General features: G+C 33.2%; 1 protein-coding gene across 1 annotated transcript; it reads right to left on the bottom strand.

Annotated features, from left to right (window-relative positions):
* Positions 1-5,724: 5,724 nt before the first annotated feature.
* Positions 5,725-7,766, bottom strand: LOC111699969 (uncharacterized). The gene is made up of 2 exons (XM_023470772.1): positions 6,924-7,766; positions 5,725-6,195 (listed from the first exon to the last, which is right to left on the bottom strand). The coding sequence occupies exons 1-2, from the start codon at positions 7,560-7,562 to the stop codon at positions 5,818-5,820; spliced, it is 1,017 nt and encodes a 338-aa protein (XP_023326540.1). The 5' UTR covers positions 7,563-7,766; the 3' UTR covers positions 5,725-5,817.
* Positions 7,767-18,324: the final 10,558 nt, after the last annotated feature.

The following is an 18,324-nucleotide window of genomic DNA, read 5'->3' as shown; positions in this document are numbered from 1 at the left end:
CGCCTACTTCCCCTTCTAGCCCACACTTTCCCACTCCTATTGTACAGGAAATGTTAAAACATTTGAGATTCTAATCTGAAAAATTTAATCACAAACATAATGATAATAATAATAATAATACTCAATAGATTATCTAAGATTAACATCGAGTTCTGGTGTCTTAATAACTCGACTCGTACCAGCAAACAAATAACGGTAAACTCTCTTTACTTTTGGGAACAGTTTCACATTTAAATAGATTAATTTTACACAAAAAAGCTTTGATCTTTTTACTCATTATATTACCGTCTTTTGTTGTCATGCTTGCCTTTAAGAATATCTTGTTCGTTTCGAAATTAATAAAAAAAAACATTATTATTATTACTAAAATGTATTTGCCCTCCATTACAGAAAAGTAAATTGAAAAATGAATTATCAGTTAGTCCCCCCTGCCATATACGTCTAAATTTAAAATTTGTGACGTTAAGACTATGGATAAATGAAGCCTTATACTGTTGTATCCAATGTTAGTATAAATAAAACAATCTTAAATAATATATTTTTTTGATTTTCTGGTTTTTGCACTACATTAAAAAAAATGGGTCTAGCTCCAGTTTCACGAAGGGAACAGACAAGAGCAATAGGAAACAGACAACAGCAGTATAGAACTATTTAGGTAACATCCGTAGGAAACAGACAACAGCAGAAAGAAACCGACGACTGCAGTGGAAAACAGACAACAACCTTAAAAAAATACAACAACAATAGTGGAAAAAGAACAACATCCTTAGGAAACAGACAACAAAAGTTTGATACAGACAACAATAGTAAGAAACAGAAACAGAAGTAGGAAACAGAGACAGTACTAGTAAACAGACAACAGTATTAAGAAACACTAACGGACAACAGCTACAATAGCAGTCTAAAGTAGACAAGAGTAAAAATAGACCAAGATGTCTAACCAGAAATAGAAATCTTCAAACACAGAATTAATTAAACAACTAACAGGGAACTACAGAAAGTAAAAAAACATGATCGAAAACAGCATCAAAAACAAGAACTCGATATGCAGCTCCTAGAGATAGAATGAGGAGACCTTGAGACAGGTTGAGATAAAACTCCCTCTCCTCTAGGAGGGGAATACTACCGCGGTGTCTATTCAGGAGATTGATTATCGTTTAAAGATGGAGGTGTGAGAACCTTCAATCTTTATCTTCTCCAGTCTAGTAGACGCAATCCAAACCCTGATCAGGGGCGGACCTGGAGATACGGGGAGAAGGTTAGATGGAACAGGATAGAATAAACTGGAGCTGAGAAATACGGGAGAAGAATGGATGGACCAGGATGGAGTAAACTGGCGCTAAGTTATATACGGGGAGAAGGGTGGATGTAACAGGATGGACAAAACTGGAGCAAAGATATATGGGGAGCAGAATGGATGGATTAAATTGGAGCTGAGCGGTACGGGGAGAAGGACGGATGAAAGAGGGTGAAGTAAAATGGAGTTGAGAACAATATACGGGGAGAAGGATGGATGGAACAGGATGGATTAAAGTTTGTGCTGAGAGATACAGGGGAAGGATGGATGGAACAGGATGGAGTAAAATGGTGAGAGATACGGGGAGAAGGATGGATGGAACAGGAGAGAGTAAAGTTTGTGGTGAGAGATACGGGGAAAAGGATGAATGGAAGAGGATGGAGTAAAGCTTGGGCTGAGAGATACAAGTGGAAGGGCGGATGGATCAGGATGGAGTAAACTGGAGCTGAGAGATACAGGGAGAAGGATGGATGGAAGAGGATGGAGTAAACTGGAGCTGAGAGATACAGGTGGAAGGGTGGATGGATCAGGATGAAGTAAACTGGAGCTGAAAGATACAGGGAGAAAGATGGATGGAAGAGGATGAAGTAAACTGGAGCTGAGAGATACGGGGAGAAGGATGGATGGAAGAGGTTAGGGAAAACTGGAGATGATAGATACAGGGAGAAAGATGGATGGATGAGGATGAAGTAAACTGGAGCTGAGAGATACGGGGAGAAGGATGGATGGAAGAGGTTAGGGAAAACTTGAGATGATAGATACAAGGAGAAGGATGGATGGAAGAGGATGGAGTAAATTGGAGCTGAGAGATACAGGTGGAAAGATGGATGGAAGAGGATGGAGTAAACTGGAGCTGAGAGATACAGGTAGAAGGATGGATGGAAGAGGATGGAGTAAACTGGAGCTGAGAGATACAGGGAGCAGGATGGAATAGATGAAAAGTCGGAGCGGCGGAATAAATTAGGAGTTCGAGGTCGGAAAGGATGAGAGAGGCGGAGACATAGATAAAGATAGATTGCGCATAAGACGACATTTTTCATCTTGAAAGATATAATTGTACAGAGGCCGTTCCTTCCATAAATTACATTGGTCGACAACTTGACGTATCCTATATTGGTCGTCAAATTTACGGAGAAATATCTATCTATCAGATAAGAATTTAGCACGAAACATTTAGCGGCCAACATATTGTCACCCAAAGTACGTGAAATACACGACCACTTTCTATGGAGAGAATGGGCTCTGAGATGTTTTAAAAATATTCCTATTATATAGATTAACTAGGTCGGTTGTGAACATTGGCTGTTCTTATGTCATTGAGTACTTGTGGTGTACATAAGTTCTGTAGAGAGAAATTTAAGTTAGTTTAGTCCTTCTCATGTCCTTCTTCAGTTCTCGTCAATATAATATATTGCTCAGTGAAATATTGTTATGAAATCCATTAAAACACCAAACCACCCCGCTATCATTGAAGTACACTTTGACCCCTAGAAGTATGAGTTCGCGGACTGTACAATTCTTGGTGATTTTGCGTACACAAGCTATCTATGTTTATTTATTTATCTATGGGCGGAGACGGTTGAGCAAGTCACTATTAAGGGTGAGTAGAGTATTTAGACGACGGAAATAATTTAGAGGGCGAAAAGGATTGAGCGGATTAAGAGACTTAATTATTATTGAATTTATAGGATTGAGAGGATTAAAAAGGCGGAGAAGATTCAGAGGGCGGGGATGATCGAGAGGGTTGAGAGGGTTGAGATGATAAAAAGGGCGGAGTAGAAGGTTCATCTTGTCATCGGCTCCGTATATCCCGCATACCTTTCCGATACCACAGATATACAGGAGATAGATAGATAGATAGTTAGATAGATAGATAGATGGGTAGATGAGCAGGGGAGTTCTTGTATGCATTCCAAGGTTTGATTGATTTAAAATAAATATTAATTAGAAAATAGATTCGAATCAAAGATTCCCGCATATACATACACATACACCCTTACTTACATACTTACACCCTTACATACATACATACATAATTCAATTCAATTTTTTATAATTCAATATAAAAAAATACTATAGTTTTCATTATTTAATTATAAAATGTATCTTAATCTTTTTAAATATTCTTGTTTTCATTTTTAAAATAAATTTCTCAAATCATTCTCCAGACAGTAGACAATGCATTCAGTGCAATCCAACAAAACAAAAATATGAATTTTTATAAAAATTTTATATTTAAATTCTTTACTGATGCATTTGTTACATACATTGTGGTTTTACATTTTCAATAATTATAATTAATGACTTTTTATAACGAAAATAAAATTTATATTAAAATAAATCATAAGTTATTTTTTTTCATAAGGAAATTACAGAAAAAAAAAATTGTATTATTTTAATGGTTATAAGACCCTTCTTTTTTATAAAATTAGTAAAATTATAGAAAAAAAAGTTTAAAAAAAACAAAGTTTCATTAGAACTTAAAATCCAACTTTCTAATCCAATTAATTTGGTGTATTCTATCAAATTCCATTGAAAGACTTGTTTTTGTTATTCTTATTTAAGAATTATTTGAGCAGTAGCAAGAAATATATAGTTGAGCAGCAGTAAAGAAGATATCGTTGTTTTCTATCCTAATAAGAGATAAATTCTCTCAATTTAATTCATAAAGGAGTTAAGTCTTTGCCACAATCTCAAATGTTCTTATCCCATCATGTGTATCTTTCCAACCTAGTCGGGTTAACCTTTGATATGTCAACCCTTGATTATTCGATCTAATTTACAGTTTGAAATATCTAAGGTCTACGTCATTTAAGTTGAAAAGATAAAGAAATTAGAAAATCAGAATTTGTGGCGAAGACTCAATTCCTTTGCTCAGTTAAAGTTTAAAGAGTTAAGTTGTGAATCCACCTTGTAAATCTTTACTAAAAGATTTACTTAAAATTATGTTGAAAGTCCCTATCAGTCGATAATAAAAAGGCTCCGATAATAAAAAAGAAAATTGAAACATCCCATCTGAATAAACGGATTAATTTCCAAATTGTTTCCAAATTCTTATTCTAGAGTAAAAACCCTTTTCGTAGATTGGACAATGTTTAATCTACTGATCTTTCCTACATAAGGTTATATAGGATATATGGGAGGGGGGAATATAGAATATAGAAGGCAGGAGGAGTGGGGGGTATATAGAAAATAGAAGGTAGGAGGAGAAGGGGGGGGGTTGAATGATGCAGAAAATCGTTAAATTTATCAATGCTGGTTGAGATAGGGAGAAATCCAATTTTTCCAATTTCGCAGATCTAGAACTTCAGAAAATATCGATTTTTTCAATTATTATGATTTTAACTTTTGGTTTTGTTCAAATTGTACGATTTCTTCTTCTGATTTACTCAATTACTTTATTGTTAAAGAAAAAAAAAAGGATGAAATATAAAGTAAATATGATTTTTTTTTTCGCTATTTCAACATATTTGCATCTTTTTTTAAATTATAAACCAACATTCTTAGTTCCGTAGAACTGATTAATAAAAACATATCTCCATTGCTGGTCAAATTTCACCTTTCTTTATCTGATTTTATTTCCCTTTCCCGCCGCAGACAACCTTATTGAAGAGCTATTGAGAAAAAAAATGTTTTGAAGTCTAACTGAAACAAAATATATTTGTATTTCTTGCACTTCGTCGAATTTGCGCTCAAACTCAGGATTTACAGATCTTTAAAAAGTTTAATATGTCTCAAATGAATCCGAAAGAAGTTTTCCACAACACTGCATACTCAGTTCAACCACCTTACATAAGCAGACCACTCCCTTTAATCGGATATGTCATTGTCTATAAATGAAGGATCACTTGACATTATGCATATAATTCTCTTAATATTAAACTATCTTTTTATTCAATCTATAATTTTATAAATCTTTCTATTCAAATATTTTCTACCTTTCTACGTAAAATTGGCCTTCATTTCTATTGAATATCTATCTATCTTTCTATTGAATATCTATCTATCTTTCTATTGAATATCTATCTATCTTTCTATTTAACCCGGAGCTGATTTGTTTCAAAGATTTTTTAATCAAGATCTTTTTTCTAGGTTCGGAGTTGTTTGGGAGATTTAAATCATAGTTGGGATCAGTTTTGTAAATTGAAACCAGAATTGGGAGTATATTGGTAAATTGAAACCATAGTTGGGAGTAGATTGGTAAATTGAAACCAAGATTACTTCCAAAACACATTTGAAGATGTCGCTGATAACACTTATTTTTCTTCAAACATCATCTCGAATATCACTTTTCACATTTCTCAAATTTTCTAAAAACATCCAGTTGTACGTTCTGCAGATTTTTTTATGTTGTACACACACATATTACACCATATTAAATCTATTTTATATTTTTAGATCAATGGTTTAGGAACTTTTTGTTTTTGTTCCGCATGAGCAAGGTGGCCATTTTATTTCTCTCTATAGTAGCCTAAAGCGCAGGATCTGTAAGAGCCGTCATGAGCGGCCCGATCACCCTGTCAGAGCCCTGTATACTGCGCCATCTTGTTCATGTTCTCCAGGTTGTTCTTGTTGATGTCCTCCTGAACCCTGTGGTTAAGATTGGATCGATGTCTCTCGTACTCCGCCAGCCTGCTCCTGAGCATCTCCCTCTCCCTCATCACCATATCTCTGTCCCTCGTCACCCTCTCCAGCTCTATCCTCATCCTATGGTTCTCATTAATCAACTGCTCGTTGTTCACCTCTAGGTCGCGTCTCACCAGCATACGCTTGGATCTGCAGTTCTGCGCGTAGCCTCGGTTCTTCAATGTTCTCCGCTTCTGTTTGAGCTTGACAACTTCGTCACGAGGATATCCATGCAACCTCTTGTTCAGCTCACGCACACTCAGGTTCACCAGCTGAAAATAGTAAACTCTAAGAATCAGAAACTTTAAACGATTACCAGCTGAAAATATTAAACTCTAAGAATCAGAAAATTTAAACAATTATCTTAACTTTATTCTCTCTATTAAATATTCAACTTATTAAGGAACGTGAGCCAGAAAAAAATTAAAATTTTGAAAATTTGATTTAAAATGATACGATGCTGGGGAAAATAACTTAAGATAATCCATTTTTGGATCATTACTCTATAATAAAAGGTGATTTCTAAAAATTGACTGAAATATTTTTAGAGAAATTTAAATAAAATTGAAAAATATTCAGTTTGCTCAGCAAAGGAATTGAGTCTTTGACACAAACTCTGATTTTTTAACACTCACATCCAATTTCGTAGATAAAGATATTTTAAACAAGGAATTCTAAAAGATCAAATAATCTAAGTTTGAAATATCAAAGGTTTACACCATTAAATTGCAAACATTTAGGAATTAGAAAATTTGAGCAAAGACCCAATTCATTTAAAAAAAAATAATTTACATATATATTCACATGAACTTGAAATAAACTAAATCATGCTAAAATATGTGAAGCCCAAAATATTTCTTAGAGATATAAAGTTGAACATAACTAAACTAAATTTTAAACTAGAAATAACTTATTACTAAAAAAAATGATAAAAGAGCTCTTTAGACTTTCCCCTAACTGACTGACTTATTAAAGAATAGAATTATGGAAAGTTACTTACAACCTGTTCATCGTCCACTACAACACCATTAGCGTCCAACTTCGGAGCTGGTGGTAGGTTGGAGACCATCCCCAGCTGCTGTCGTAGTCCAGACTCATCTCCGGAGTAGTCCAGACTACTTAACCATTTCTCCTGGAGTTCGTCCCGTCCTAGTTCACATTGTCCCCGGAGATCTATTGGCTGGTCCTGGTAATTCTTCCAGAGGATCTCCGACACCTCCACGTTGATGGTGGAGGGGGAGGACATGGAGGTGGTCAGGGTGTGATAGGGCGGGGAGGGAGAACTTCCAGGGGGCGTGTCAGGGGGCGTTCCCGGATATTTCATATTTGTGAGGGTGTGGTGGGTGGGTGGAGATGACATCATTGAGTTTGAAAGGCTGTGAGGAATATTGCGCAAAGTGTCCAGGTCTGAAAGATGACCGGAAACCATCCCATGGTTCGCCGGCATGAGGTTGTGGAGTTGAGATGGAGAATTCATCCCTCGCCGGTTTATTCTCAAGGGTTCCATATCCGGTAATATCAGCTGTGTGTTCATTTGTAGAGTATCCAAGTTAAAATCTTCAATGTACAAGCTCTCCCCTGGTTGCATGATTGAAACCAACCTATCCCCTCCCCCTCCCCCTCCTCCCTGCTGCCCCATACCACTATCTAATTGATGAGTCGCCAGTTTTCCAACCAAGAAAGTGCCTGGTAATGCAGTTTTCAAGTTTGCTGATGTCTATACACTCTGCCAGTTGTATGGATTCCCTGGGTCAGCAGAGCAGTGTTGTATGCTGAGTATGCTGAGTCTGCTTCTGCCAAACTGTAGATCTGCCGACTGAGCAGTTTACAACTTAGACCCTTGGCAAGATGCCCGCTTCACTCCGTCCAGCTCCTTGCTCCGGAGCAGTGGTTTCAGTCCTACCGTAGCTCCTCCCATCATACACTCCCAGCCAATAGCAGGCCGTCCTCATTCCTCCAGCCAATAGGAGACCAGGAGGGGTCTTTTGTATATTAGCAAGCACAGCAGGATGGATTTAAGTTTGTGAGAAACCATGATTAAGTTTGATTGGCGGATTTTTCGTAGTTTTCTCTCAGTGTTTAAAGGGAAGGTGGTTGACCACTCTGAGCTCTCTGCTCTAAGCAGTACCTGGAGCAGGTTTTGTGATCTATTAAACGATATCTCCGAGAGAGGAAAAATGATGAGAATAAAATTGAGAGAAAGGGAGGACAGCGCTCAATTCTTGCTTCTGACTCCGCCCAAAACTCGAACTGAACATTTAATTGGTCGTTTCCATTGTAATTTTAAAATTTGAATTCTTCCCGCTTTTCATTTTAAGATCTAATAAAGTTCTAATAATTTATATTTTAATAAGTTTCCTTAAAAACCCTTTTTTATCATAAGTGTTTTTTCTTGATTTTAAAACTTTTTTAATCATAAATGTTCTATGATTTGAATTTTTTTGTATATTTCGCTAAGATTTAAAAAAAACTTTTCCAAAGCATTCTGTGTATGCATGCAACAAATATATTTTTGTAATTTCTGTACATTTAAGAAAACTTTTAAATATTCCAAATCTTGAATTTAGTGTTGTATAATTTATAGCCTAGTATACTTTATCTTTTTTCTCTGCGGACTAGTTCTTTCTTCTTCCTTTAGAGGCTCTATATCATGAGACCTTATAATATTTGACAGAATATTACAAAAGCCTCTGAACAAAGAAAAAATGACTTAACAAATACTTTAGGCCTATATTTGCTACGTGAGTCAGCATTTTGCACACAAAAAATAAAATAAAACTTTTCAAATTCAATAAACTTGAATGTTTAAAAACGAATAAAAATATGGCCATAAAATAAAACCTTCAGCGCTGATTGTTTTAAACATTGCAGTTCAAAATAAAGTTCTAATCAGAAATATCCAGGATATAGTTTATATAGTTTATATAATAGACGAATTTACAATCTACTTTTAAAAATATTATTAATGAAGCGATTATAACAAAATAGCCCAAGTACTGCCAATTCCAAAATGTGGTCTGCCTTTATTGTGCGTTTAAGATTACCAGAGATAAATATGTAAAGTTGTTTGATTCCGAGTCTTTTTGGTTATGACTGTATATTTGTTATACTTATGAAATTCAATTCAATGATTTGTGTCGAAAAAGATATCTTAAAATTTTCATCTTTTTCAGCAAGAATTATGAAATCTATATGAACAATATAATATATGTAATTTTAAACTATAATTGTAATATTGATTATTCTTTTCAACATAAAAAGTTTAAGATGCATTTAGATAATAAGTAACTTAGTTTTAAATGAAATATTTATTTAATATTGCCTTTAACAGTTTACAATGGAACCCTTTAAACCTTTATCCGATCTTTATCTTTACAAAGATGAATTATTTCTTTGTATCCATTGATGTATGTTTCTAATAACAAGCATCAAATTGTTTTAGCATTGTACTTTAGGAAATGTGAACAAAACCTTTCCCGTAAAATATTTAACTGTCTCTTATTAAAGGATTAGGCCCTATAGTGTGTTCAAAAAAAACTTTATATTTTGTTTAAATTCTTTGTTTTTAAAAAGTTGTTCTGAGCTAAAACCATTCATGTCTTGATATCTTTCGGAATTTTTCACATATTTATAATGTATTTTTATTTGTGTTAAGTTGACACACGGCTTAATAATATAATTTCTGACGGATATTTGGTGAAGGCTCGGCCTTGATTTCCGCGGAATGATTGTTGACTGGTTTTTATAATTATTATTATCATAATTTGTTGAATACATCTATAAATAATGAATATATAAGTATCTAATAAATTCTAGCAACAAACTAGTTTTTTTTGTAATTTATGTTGATATCTAATATTTTGAAAATAAATTTTTATTCTTATTATTTTTTTATCGATTTTATTTTTTAAAACGGCAAGGTTGGAACATTTCTCAATCAAAATTTGAGGCAAACCGGTCCAGGGTTTTATGAGTTATGCTATATATAGGACATCCAAACAAACAGAGATTACTACTTTGTGTATGTAGAATACAGGGTTATCTGCAAAGGATGATACTTCAGTGATGATCTAAAACTGTATCAATTCATTAGATAGTACTTGAAGTTTGTATTTCTAGAATAAATTTTTAATCTTATAACAGATGATTTAGGAAAGTTTGCAAGTTTGCAGTTTCAGTTTTGAGAAAAAATTTGTTTGGTACAGTCGTCTCTGAAGTCTCATCCTTTGTGGGTAACCCTGTATACACACTAGGGCGAGAGTTTAGGACAGATTTAAAATCAGTTTAATCTAACATACACTTGCATCTTGTTTTCTGCCTTAAATATATTTATAAATCATATAACTGTTGATTTGGCAAAAAATTGTTTTGTACAGTCGTCTCTGAAGTCTCATCCTTTGTGGGAAACCATGTATACACACTGGGATTTCTTATTTGATTTTTAATCATAAAAATTTTAATAATTATCGAGAAATATGAGAATGTTTTAAAAAAGACTATTTAAATAGAAATACGAGGCTTAAACTTATGATTGAGATAGCGCTGAGACACTTCGGCTAAACGCGATATCCTCAGTAGTGGAAACTTTTAAATTGAAGAATTAAAGTGTAAGTCCCGGAATATAGTGAATATCAACCCATAAAGGGACTGTAAGTGTAATTTTAAGTGACGCTCCATGCAAAGATGGCAATGCCCGATTTACACAACGGTATCCTTTAAAGCTTTGTCTGATCAAGTATGAATCAGATATCAATGTTTTTGTTTCTTTAAACTGTTTATTTCATTTGCGGTTTCTCTGCGAAAGTGAGTCGCGCCTTTCTTGCTTAAAACAAGCAATGGAGAAACTCACAGAAAGAAACACTTTTCGAGTCAGAAAAACGACAATATCTTCCACATTTTGAATCAGATTAAGGTTTCAAGGGTACCGTTTATAAATAAAGCATTGTCATCTTTACATGGAGGGTCACTTGAAATTACGCTTTCAATTCCTTTCAGGGCATAAGGAACCGACTGAGCATGTGTTATGAACAGATTTAGAATAAATAATTTTGACAAGTATTGATGATATTTAATATAGGTAGAGGGTATATGGTGCAATGTGCATAAAAATGGCACATGCATGAAAAAAGTACAATTACTGAAGCAATGTGCATAAATGTGCAATAAACAAAAACATAAGATTAAATATGTACATCGGAAAATTCTGATTTTTTGAAATAAAGATTTTTTGACGAATCTTTATACCGCGTAACATTTTTTCATCTACAGTGAGAATTCTTTTTAAATACACAAAAGTGATATTAAAGAGATATTAAAGTGATATTAAAGTGATATTAAAGTGATATTAAAGTGATATTAAAGTAACATTAAAGTGATATTAAAGTGATATTAAAGTGATATTAAAGTGATATTAAAGTGATATTAAAGTGATATTAAAGTGATATTAAAGTGGAATGTCCGAAGTTTAAAAAGATAATCATGTTTTAAAATTTTGAAAACTAATTATTTTTAATTCTGGTTTATCTACATTTTTACTGCAAGAAAACAATGTATAACAATTGTCAAAATTAAATACTTTTCAAACTAGAAAAAACGACGTTATCTTCCACATTATTGATCAAATAAATGTTGTAGTGTTGTCCCAATTTACTTCAGTATCCTAGAATAAACAGAATAAATCTGACTGAGCAGGGATAATACAATCATCGAAGATTATTAAAACTGAGTGGAAAATAATTAATAATAATGATATTAATCCATTGGACAACCATAATCAAGGAACCAGATAATTATCCGAATCTAGTATTTATGCACTCACCCTGAGCTAGAGAGAAGGATAAGGTCAAATTTATGCAATACTGGCTGAAGGGCTCGGCGATGCCCGTGGGAAAAAAATGAAGAAAAAAGTTTTGAAAAAAAAATTTGAAAAATAAAATTTGATTTTTTTTATCCATGAGTTTCCGGCTGTATGCAACATTTACACGAATGTCTTGTTTTATTATATAGATTACTGGTACTACTTTGTGACCTCGTAGCTCCTTTAGCTTAAATTTTACGCCAAGCATGAGAAGAGAAAATATATTTAGTTACAGACTAGACAATTCAAAACAGTTTTATTCTTTGCATCGCTCTCTCTACAATATGAGGAGTTAAGGTTAAAAATATCTAAGATTTCAATCTAACCTGTATTAACGTGAACCAACCACTTTAAACCACGATTCTATTGCAATAAATTGTTTCAAAGACTTTTGTTCTTAACCCTATTCCTGCTGAGTTTGTCTTTCAGTAGTTTGTCTTTCGGAAGTTTCTATTTCAGTAGAATGTAGTATATATATATATAAGTAGTTTGTATTTCAGAAATTTGTCTTTCAGTAGTTTGTCTTTCAGTAGTTTGTCTTTCAGTAGTTTGGCTATCAGGAGTTTGTCTTTCAGGAGTTTGTCTTTCAGTAGTTTGTCATTCAGGAGTTTGTCTATCAGTAGTTTGTTTTACAGACGTTCCAATTTCAGAAGTTTGTCTATCAGAAATCTTTTAGTAGTTTGTCTTTCAGAAGATTATCTTTCTGTAGTTTGTTTTCAGTACTTTGTTTTTCAGTACTTTGTTTTCAGTACTTTGTTTTTCAGTACTTTGTTTTTCAGTACTTTGTTTTCAGTAGTTTTTTTTCAATAGTTTATTTTCAGTACTTTGTTTTATGTTGTTTGTTTTAAGTAGTTTGTTTCAAATTATTGTTTACAGTAGTTTGTTTTCAGTAGTTTGTTATTGGTAGTTTGTTTTCAGTAGTTTGTTTTCAGGAGTTTTTTTTCAGTAGTTTGTCTCTCAGACGTTTGTCTTTCAGAAGTTTGTCATTTTAGAAGTTCGTCATTTTAGAAGTTTGTCTTCATAAAATGCCTTGAATATATATTGCCAAAAAATTTGTTATTTTTACAGTTTTTGTCTAATATTTACGTAATGTTGTTCTTTAATTTGTAACAATCAAAACCGCTGTAAAACTGTTTCTGCAACGGCTATAACCCCATAACTCCCCCCCCCCTCCCCCCTCTAAGATTTAAAATGTAAAAATATCCAATTTCTAATATTTCAATGATAGCAGTTCACAGCTTTTTCCCCTTATCGGCCGATTACATTAATTTTTAATTAATAAAGATATATCAGAACAGGATTAGATTTCTCAAATTTAAACTTGCATTTTCAAACAACATGATATTTGTTCTATATATTTATATATATTTGTCTGTCTGTTTGTTGGTTTGTCAATATGGATAAACCGATCTGCTCTAATTGTTCGTAGAAAAATTCTATTTTAAAAAAATGGGACAAAATAATAGGAGAAATCAGCCTTGAATGGGAATTAGTTAAATTAATCAATTAACTAGATAAATAAAGTGGGTTTTGTATTTTTTTTTTACTTTTGGAACTTAAATCAGGGCATAAATTTTATATACAGTGAGAACCAAACACTATGGAATAGGAAGACGACTTTTAGACTCAAGTTGTGACGTCTAATAAACATAAATTGTGCAGTAAACTAGTAAAACAAGATAAAATTCATCTATTATTGCTTTAGTTTTCTCTTTATGTTTCACAGTTTTCTGGTTCTCACTTTCTTCAACTTAATATATGTATAACTAGGCTTTCAGGCCGCTTTGCAACCATCTTCTATTTATATTGTGAAAATTTACTCTTTGCATAAATTGTAAAACAAAAATTAAAAAAGTTTGCGGATTTTCTAAAAATTTCATGGATTTTCAAAATTTAATGGAAATCGAATTTTGGTGGAGGCTAATTTTTTAAATTTGATCATTCATAAACGTTCTCTGGGACCATGTTGGGTCCAATACAAAATTTGGGCCCGATCGGTTCAGCCGTTTTGACGTTTATTGGATACAAACAAACAAACAGACACCTAAGTAAAGTTTATATATGGATACTAGGCTTTTAGGGCGCTTCGCGCCCACCTTCTATTTCAATTGTGAACATGTTCTTTTTGTTTACATTTTAAAACAAAGAAGAAAAATTTTTTGCGGATTTAAAAAAAATTCGCGGATTTTCAAGAATTTTTTTTTTTTACAAAAATTAAAAACCTTTAAAACACATTTTTTTAAAATTTTTATCATTCATAAATCTTTCCTGTGGTCACGTGATGTCCCACAAAAAAATTTGGGCCCGATCGGTTCAGCCGTTTTGACGTTTATTGGATACAAACATGTCCCTGCATATAGTACACCTTTCATATGAGATGTCCCTGCATATAGTACACCTTTCATTTGAGATGTCCCTGCATCTAGTACACCTTTCATATGAGATGTTCCTGCATATAATACACTTTTCATATGAGATGTCCCTGCATATAGTACACCTTTGATATGAGATGTCCCTGCATATAGTACACTTTTCAAATGAGTTGTCCCTGCATATAGTACACTTTTCATATGAGATGTCCCTGCATATAGTACACTTTTCATATGAGATGTTCCTGCATCTTGTACACCTTTCATATGAGATGTCCCTGCATAGAGTACACCTTTCATATGAGATGTCCCTGCATATAGAACACTTTTCATATGAGATGTCCCTGCATATAGTACAATTTTCATATGAGATGTCCCTGCATATAGTACACTATTCATTTGAGATGTCCCTGCATATAGTACACTTTTCATATGACATGTCCCTGCATATATTACACTTTTCATAAGAGATGTCCCTGCATCTAGTACACTTTGCATATGAGATGTCCCTGCATATAGTACACTTTTCATTTGAGATGTCCCTGCATATAGTACACTTTTCATACGAGATGTCCCTGCATATAGTACACCTTTCATATGAGATGTCCCTGCATAGAGTACACTTTTAATATGAGATGTCCCTGCATCTTGTACACCTTTCATATGAGATGTCCCTGCATATAGAACACTTTTCATATGAGATGTCCCTGCATATAGTACACTTTTCTATGTTTGCATCTGATATCCTTCATTTTGTTTGCTATCCGTGAAGTGTATTATTTAATAAGTGTTGATTTAGCCTTCATTTAGTATTCACTTAACAATAAACTTATTTTACATAAACATGATACACCTGTTATTTTACACAAATATTACTATTTATGTGTACTCTCGCCATTGTAGGCCATCACCTCCCCCCCCTCCTCCCCCGACCCAAGTATTTTCTATTTTATTTCCTGGGTACCGCAAAAATAAAAAAAACTAAGCAACAGAACAATCTGTTTCTATCAAATGGATGATCAGAATTTAAAAAATTTGCCCTAATAATTTTTTTTTAAATCCACGAAATAAATCGACAAATTAGCAAATTTTGTTGTTGTGATTGTTTAATAATTTAAGAAGAAGATAAAATGCTAAAGATAGAGCAGCAATTAAAAGTTCAATTAGAAGATGAATAAAATAGCGATGTTTTCAGTGAGATACACTGTGACAGTTCAAATCCAACAATTCTAACAAAAATAAAACAAATTACGGTAAAAAATCTTTTTTGTTGTACTAGGAAAATAAATATTTACAAAAAAAAGTTTAAACCCATCGATGTAAAAATTGTATGTCATTTTAAAAATTTAATCCTGCCAACCCCCCAACCCCCACCCCGCCGCCCGCCGGAAGTGTCAGGTTTCCCGGGGAGGGGCGGGGGATGATAATGTTGAAAATCGATGTTTTATGAAATCCATATGGATCAATCATATAGGGCTTCTTAGTTACTATGCACAATACCTTCTCTTTTCCTGTGAATTTAAAGGGGCTGTATAGTCTGAGAATAACTAAGGAATTAATCCAGTACTAATTAAGGTTTTGTGATTAAGTGATTGCGTACGTCTTCATCTTATCTGTGAAGAAAATGAGCAGAATTCGACAATTTTTAGACAGAAAAACGACGATATCTTCATCATTATTTCTCAGATAAAAGTGTGTAAAGAATACTGTTGTAAATAACAGCCATACTTACTTAAAGGGACTGTAAGCGAAATTTCAATGAAAAGTTGTCAATGCCCGATTTACAACGGTGAAGCTTAACCAGGGAGTAAGAAATAGAAGGAATAGATATAACTGACCCGGTTCGCCCTACCATATGATTATACATGCTTTGCAGACGGGTACTCCATTTGTATATGAAATATTCAGAATAGGTTATTGTATACGCCGTAATTGTACATCAGACAAATATTTCTTATTCAAATAAAGTACCGTCTGCAAAGCATGTATAATCATATGGTAGGGCGGGCCTCGTCAGTTGTATCTCCCTTCTATTCCTTACTCCCTGAGCTTAACTGTCTGATCAAGTATGAATTAGATATCAAAGTGTTTGTATCTTCAAACTCTTTATTTTCATTCGCGGTTTCTCTGCAAAAGTGACTTTTGCATTTCTTGCTTATAAGAAGTAATGGAGAAACTCACAGAAATAAATCCTTTTCGACGTGTATCTCTTTCATATTTTTTCAAGGATACCGTTGTAAATCGGACTCTAACGCCTTTGCATGGAGGGTCACTTAAAATTAAATTTACAGTCCTTTAAGATTATATATAAAATCCCTTTAAGATGCCAATATGTAAAATAGTACACTTTTTTACAATAATACCTTCAGATTCATTTATTTGCTCTGAGGTCAATATATTGAATCAATAATGATGACGGAGAAGGTACATATGTGAATATTGTTTGTAAATAATCACGTTTTCTAAAGATGCTACAGTTTTGAGGTTTCCTGGAACAACAGAAAACACACCTGCACTTATTCAAAAGTACTCACAAGCATGGTGTCCAAAAGTACTCACAAGCATTGTGTCCAAAAGTACTCACAAGCATGTCCAAAAGTACTCACAACCAGGGTGTCCAAAAGTACTCACACAAGCATTGTGTCCAAAAGTACTCACAAGCATTGTGTCCAAAAGTACTCACAACCAGGGTGTCCAAAGGTACTCACAAGCATTGTGTCCAAAAACTTTGAAAAATGACAAAAATTTTATTTCGACCAATTTTAAGATGAAGGAGGATCGATAACTCATCATTTTATTTGGAATTAGTCCAAATTCGGCCATTTACTCACTCTTCTTTGGTGCATAAATCCTTGGCTTCCAGGGCTCTTCGTACCACTTTCTTAACTGTTAACCGATGTTCTTCAAGCTGCCATTTTTCTTTGTAAATCGTATTTCGAGGATTTTTCTGTTTGATTTTTTTGGTATAGCACATTTCAAATCTCTCATTCAAATATCAAAAATCCCGAACTAATTCTTTGTTCAAAAGATTCTTTATAAAGTTTCAGATGAAATTGTAATTATTTTTTTAGTATCATATATTCTTTATCATTTCCTTCTTTTTTGGAACACCATGCCCTTCACTGTCCATAATAAAAAACATGATATAAATGCATGGAACAAAAAGGGAAAGTGAACTTTTTTTGTAAAAAAAACTCGGTTTTTTGTTTGTTTGTTTTTATAAAAAAAAACTTAGTCATCTTAATTTTTCCCAAAAAGAAAAGTCTTTGCCACAAACTCAAATATTCTAATTTTTATCTTTGCAATAAAAGGATGTAAACCTTTGATATTTCAACTTTGAAATATTGGGATGCAAAGATAAAGGGGATTAGTAAGTTAGATTTAGTGGCAAAGACTTGATTCCTTTTTAATTTTTACAAATATTCTTAAAACTAGAAATAATTTCTTTAATTATTTTTACACAAGAAAATATTATTCCTGTGATATATATCAAACATAGAACAACTTGTAAAATTTAATATAATCTTTAAAGAAGTTTAGACTGACATATTCATTTTGAATTATGCAGTCTTTAAAGTACTCTACATCTGCACTTCATGTCTTGAATTGTTGCATTGTCTCAAATACATGATTTATTGCAGACAAAATCATAAATATTTTATTGTTAGGATTTGTACTTTATTGTTAGACAGGATGTCCCGAAATCATTTATTGTTTATATACAGGGTGTCCTGTTATAATGAGGTAGAGTACAGGATTGCCCAAAATAATCTGCTTAAAGGGACTGTATACGTAATTTCAATCGACTTCCATAAAAAACACTGAATTATCTGAATCAAATCGGCCTTTTAAAACTTAAACTGGTCAAAAACGAAAAATTGTTTAAAGAGTATTGCGCAACTCTAAACACTTTGCTTGCCCGAGAAACGACGATATCTTCCACATTAAAGAACAAATAGAGGTTTAAAATGTATCGTCATGTCCCTTTTTAAATGGAATTTCTCTGGAAAATGGAAATTAAAATAAAATCTTATTCTTTATCTAATTAGAAATTCCATTTAATTTAGTCTTTACGAGCAAGTTTAAAAACAAAAAGAAAAGGACAAATTAAATAAATAAAAGAAATGTCTAGAAAGTGGTCATATGGACGAAATATGTAATCCTCACCCCCCCCC

The sequence above is a fragment of the Eurytemora carolleeae genome, unplaced genomic scaffold (assembly GCF_000591075.1).
Source record: "Eurytemora carolleeae unplaced genomic scaffold, Eaff_2.0 scaffold103, whole genome shotgun sequence".
Lineage (NCBI taxonomy): Eukaryota > Metazoa > Arthropoda > Copepoda > Calanoida > Temoridae > Eurytemora > Eurytemora carolleeae.
The sequence above is the reverse complement of the archived record's forward strand: the minus strand, read 5'-3'. Positions and strand labels throughout refer to the sequence as shown.

What these genes read in the sequence shown, in the direction of transcription:
- LOC111699969 (XM_023470772.1), bottom strand. Translation starts at nt 7,562, where the DNA reads ATGGGGCAGCAGGGAGGAGGGGGAGGGGGAGGGGATAGGTTGGTTTCA. An exon ending in TAGTGGACGATGAACAGGTT is followed by an intron (nt 6,196 to 6,923) that starts GTAAGTAACTTT and finishes TACTATTTTCAG; the next exon opens with CTGGTGAACCTGAGTGTGCG.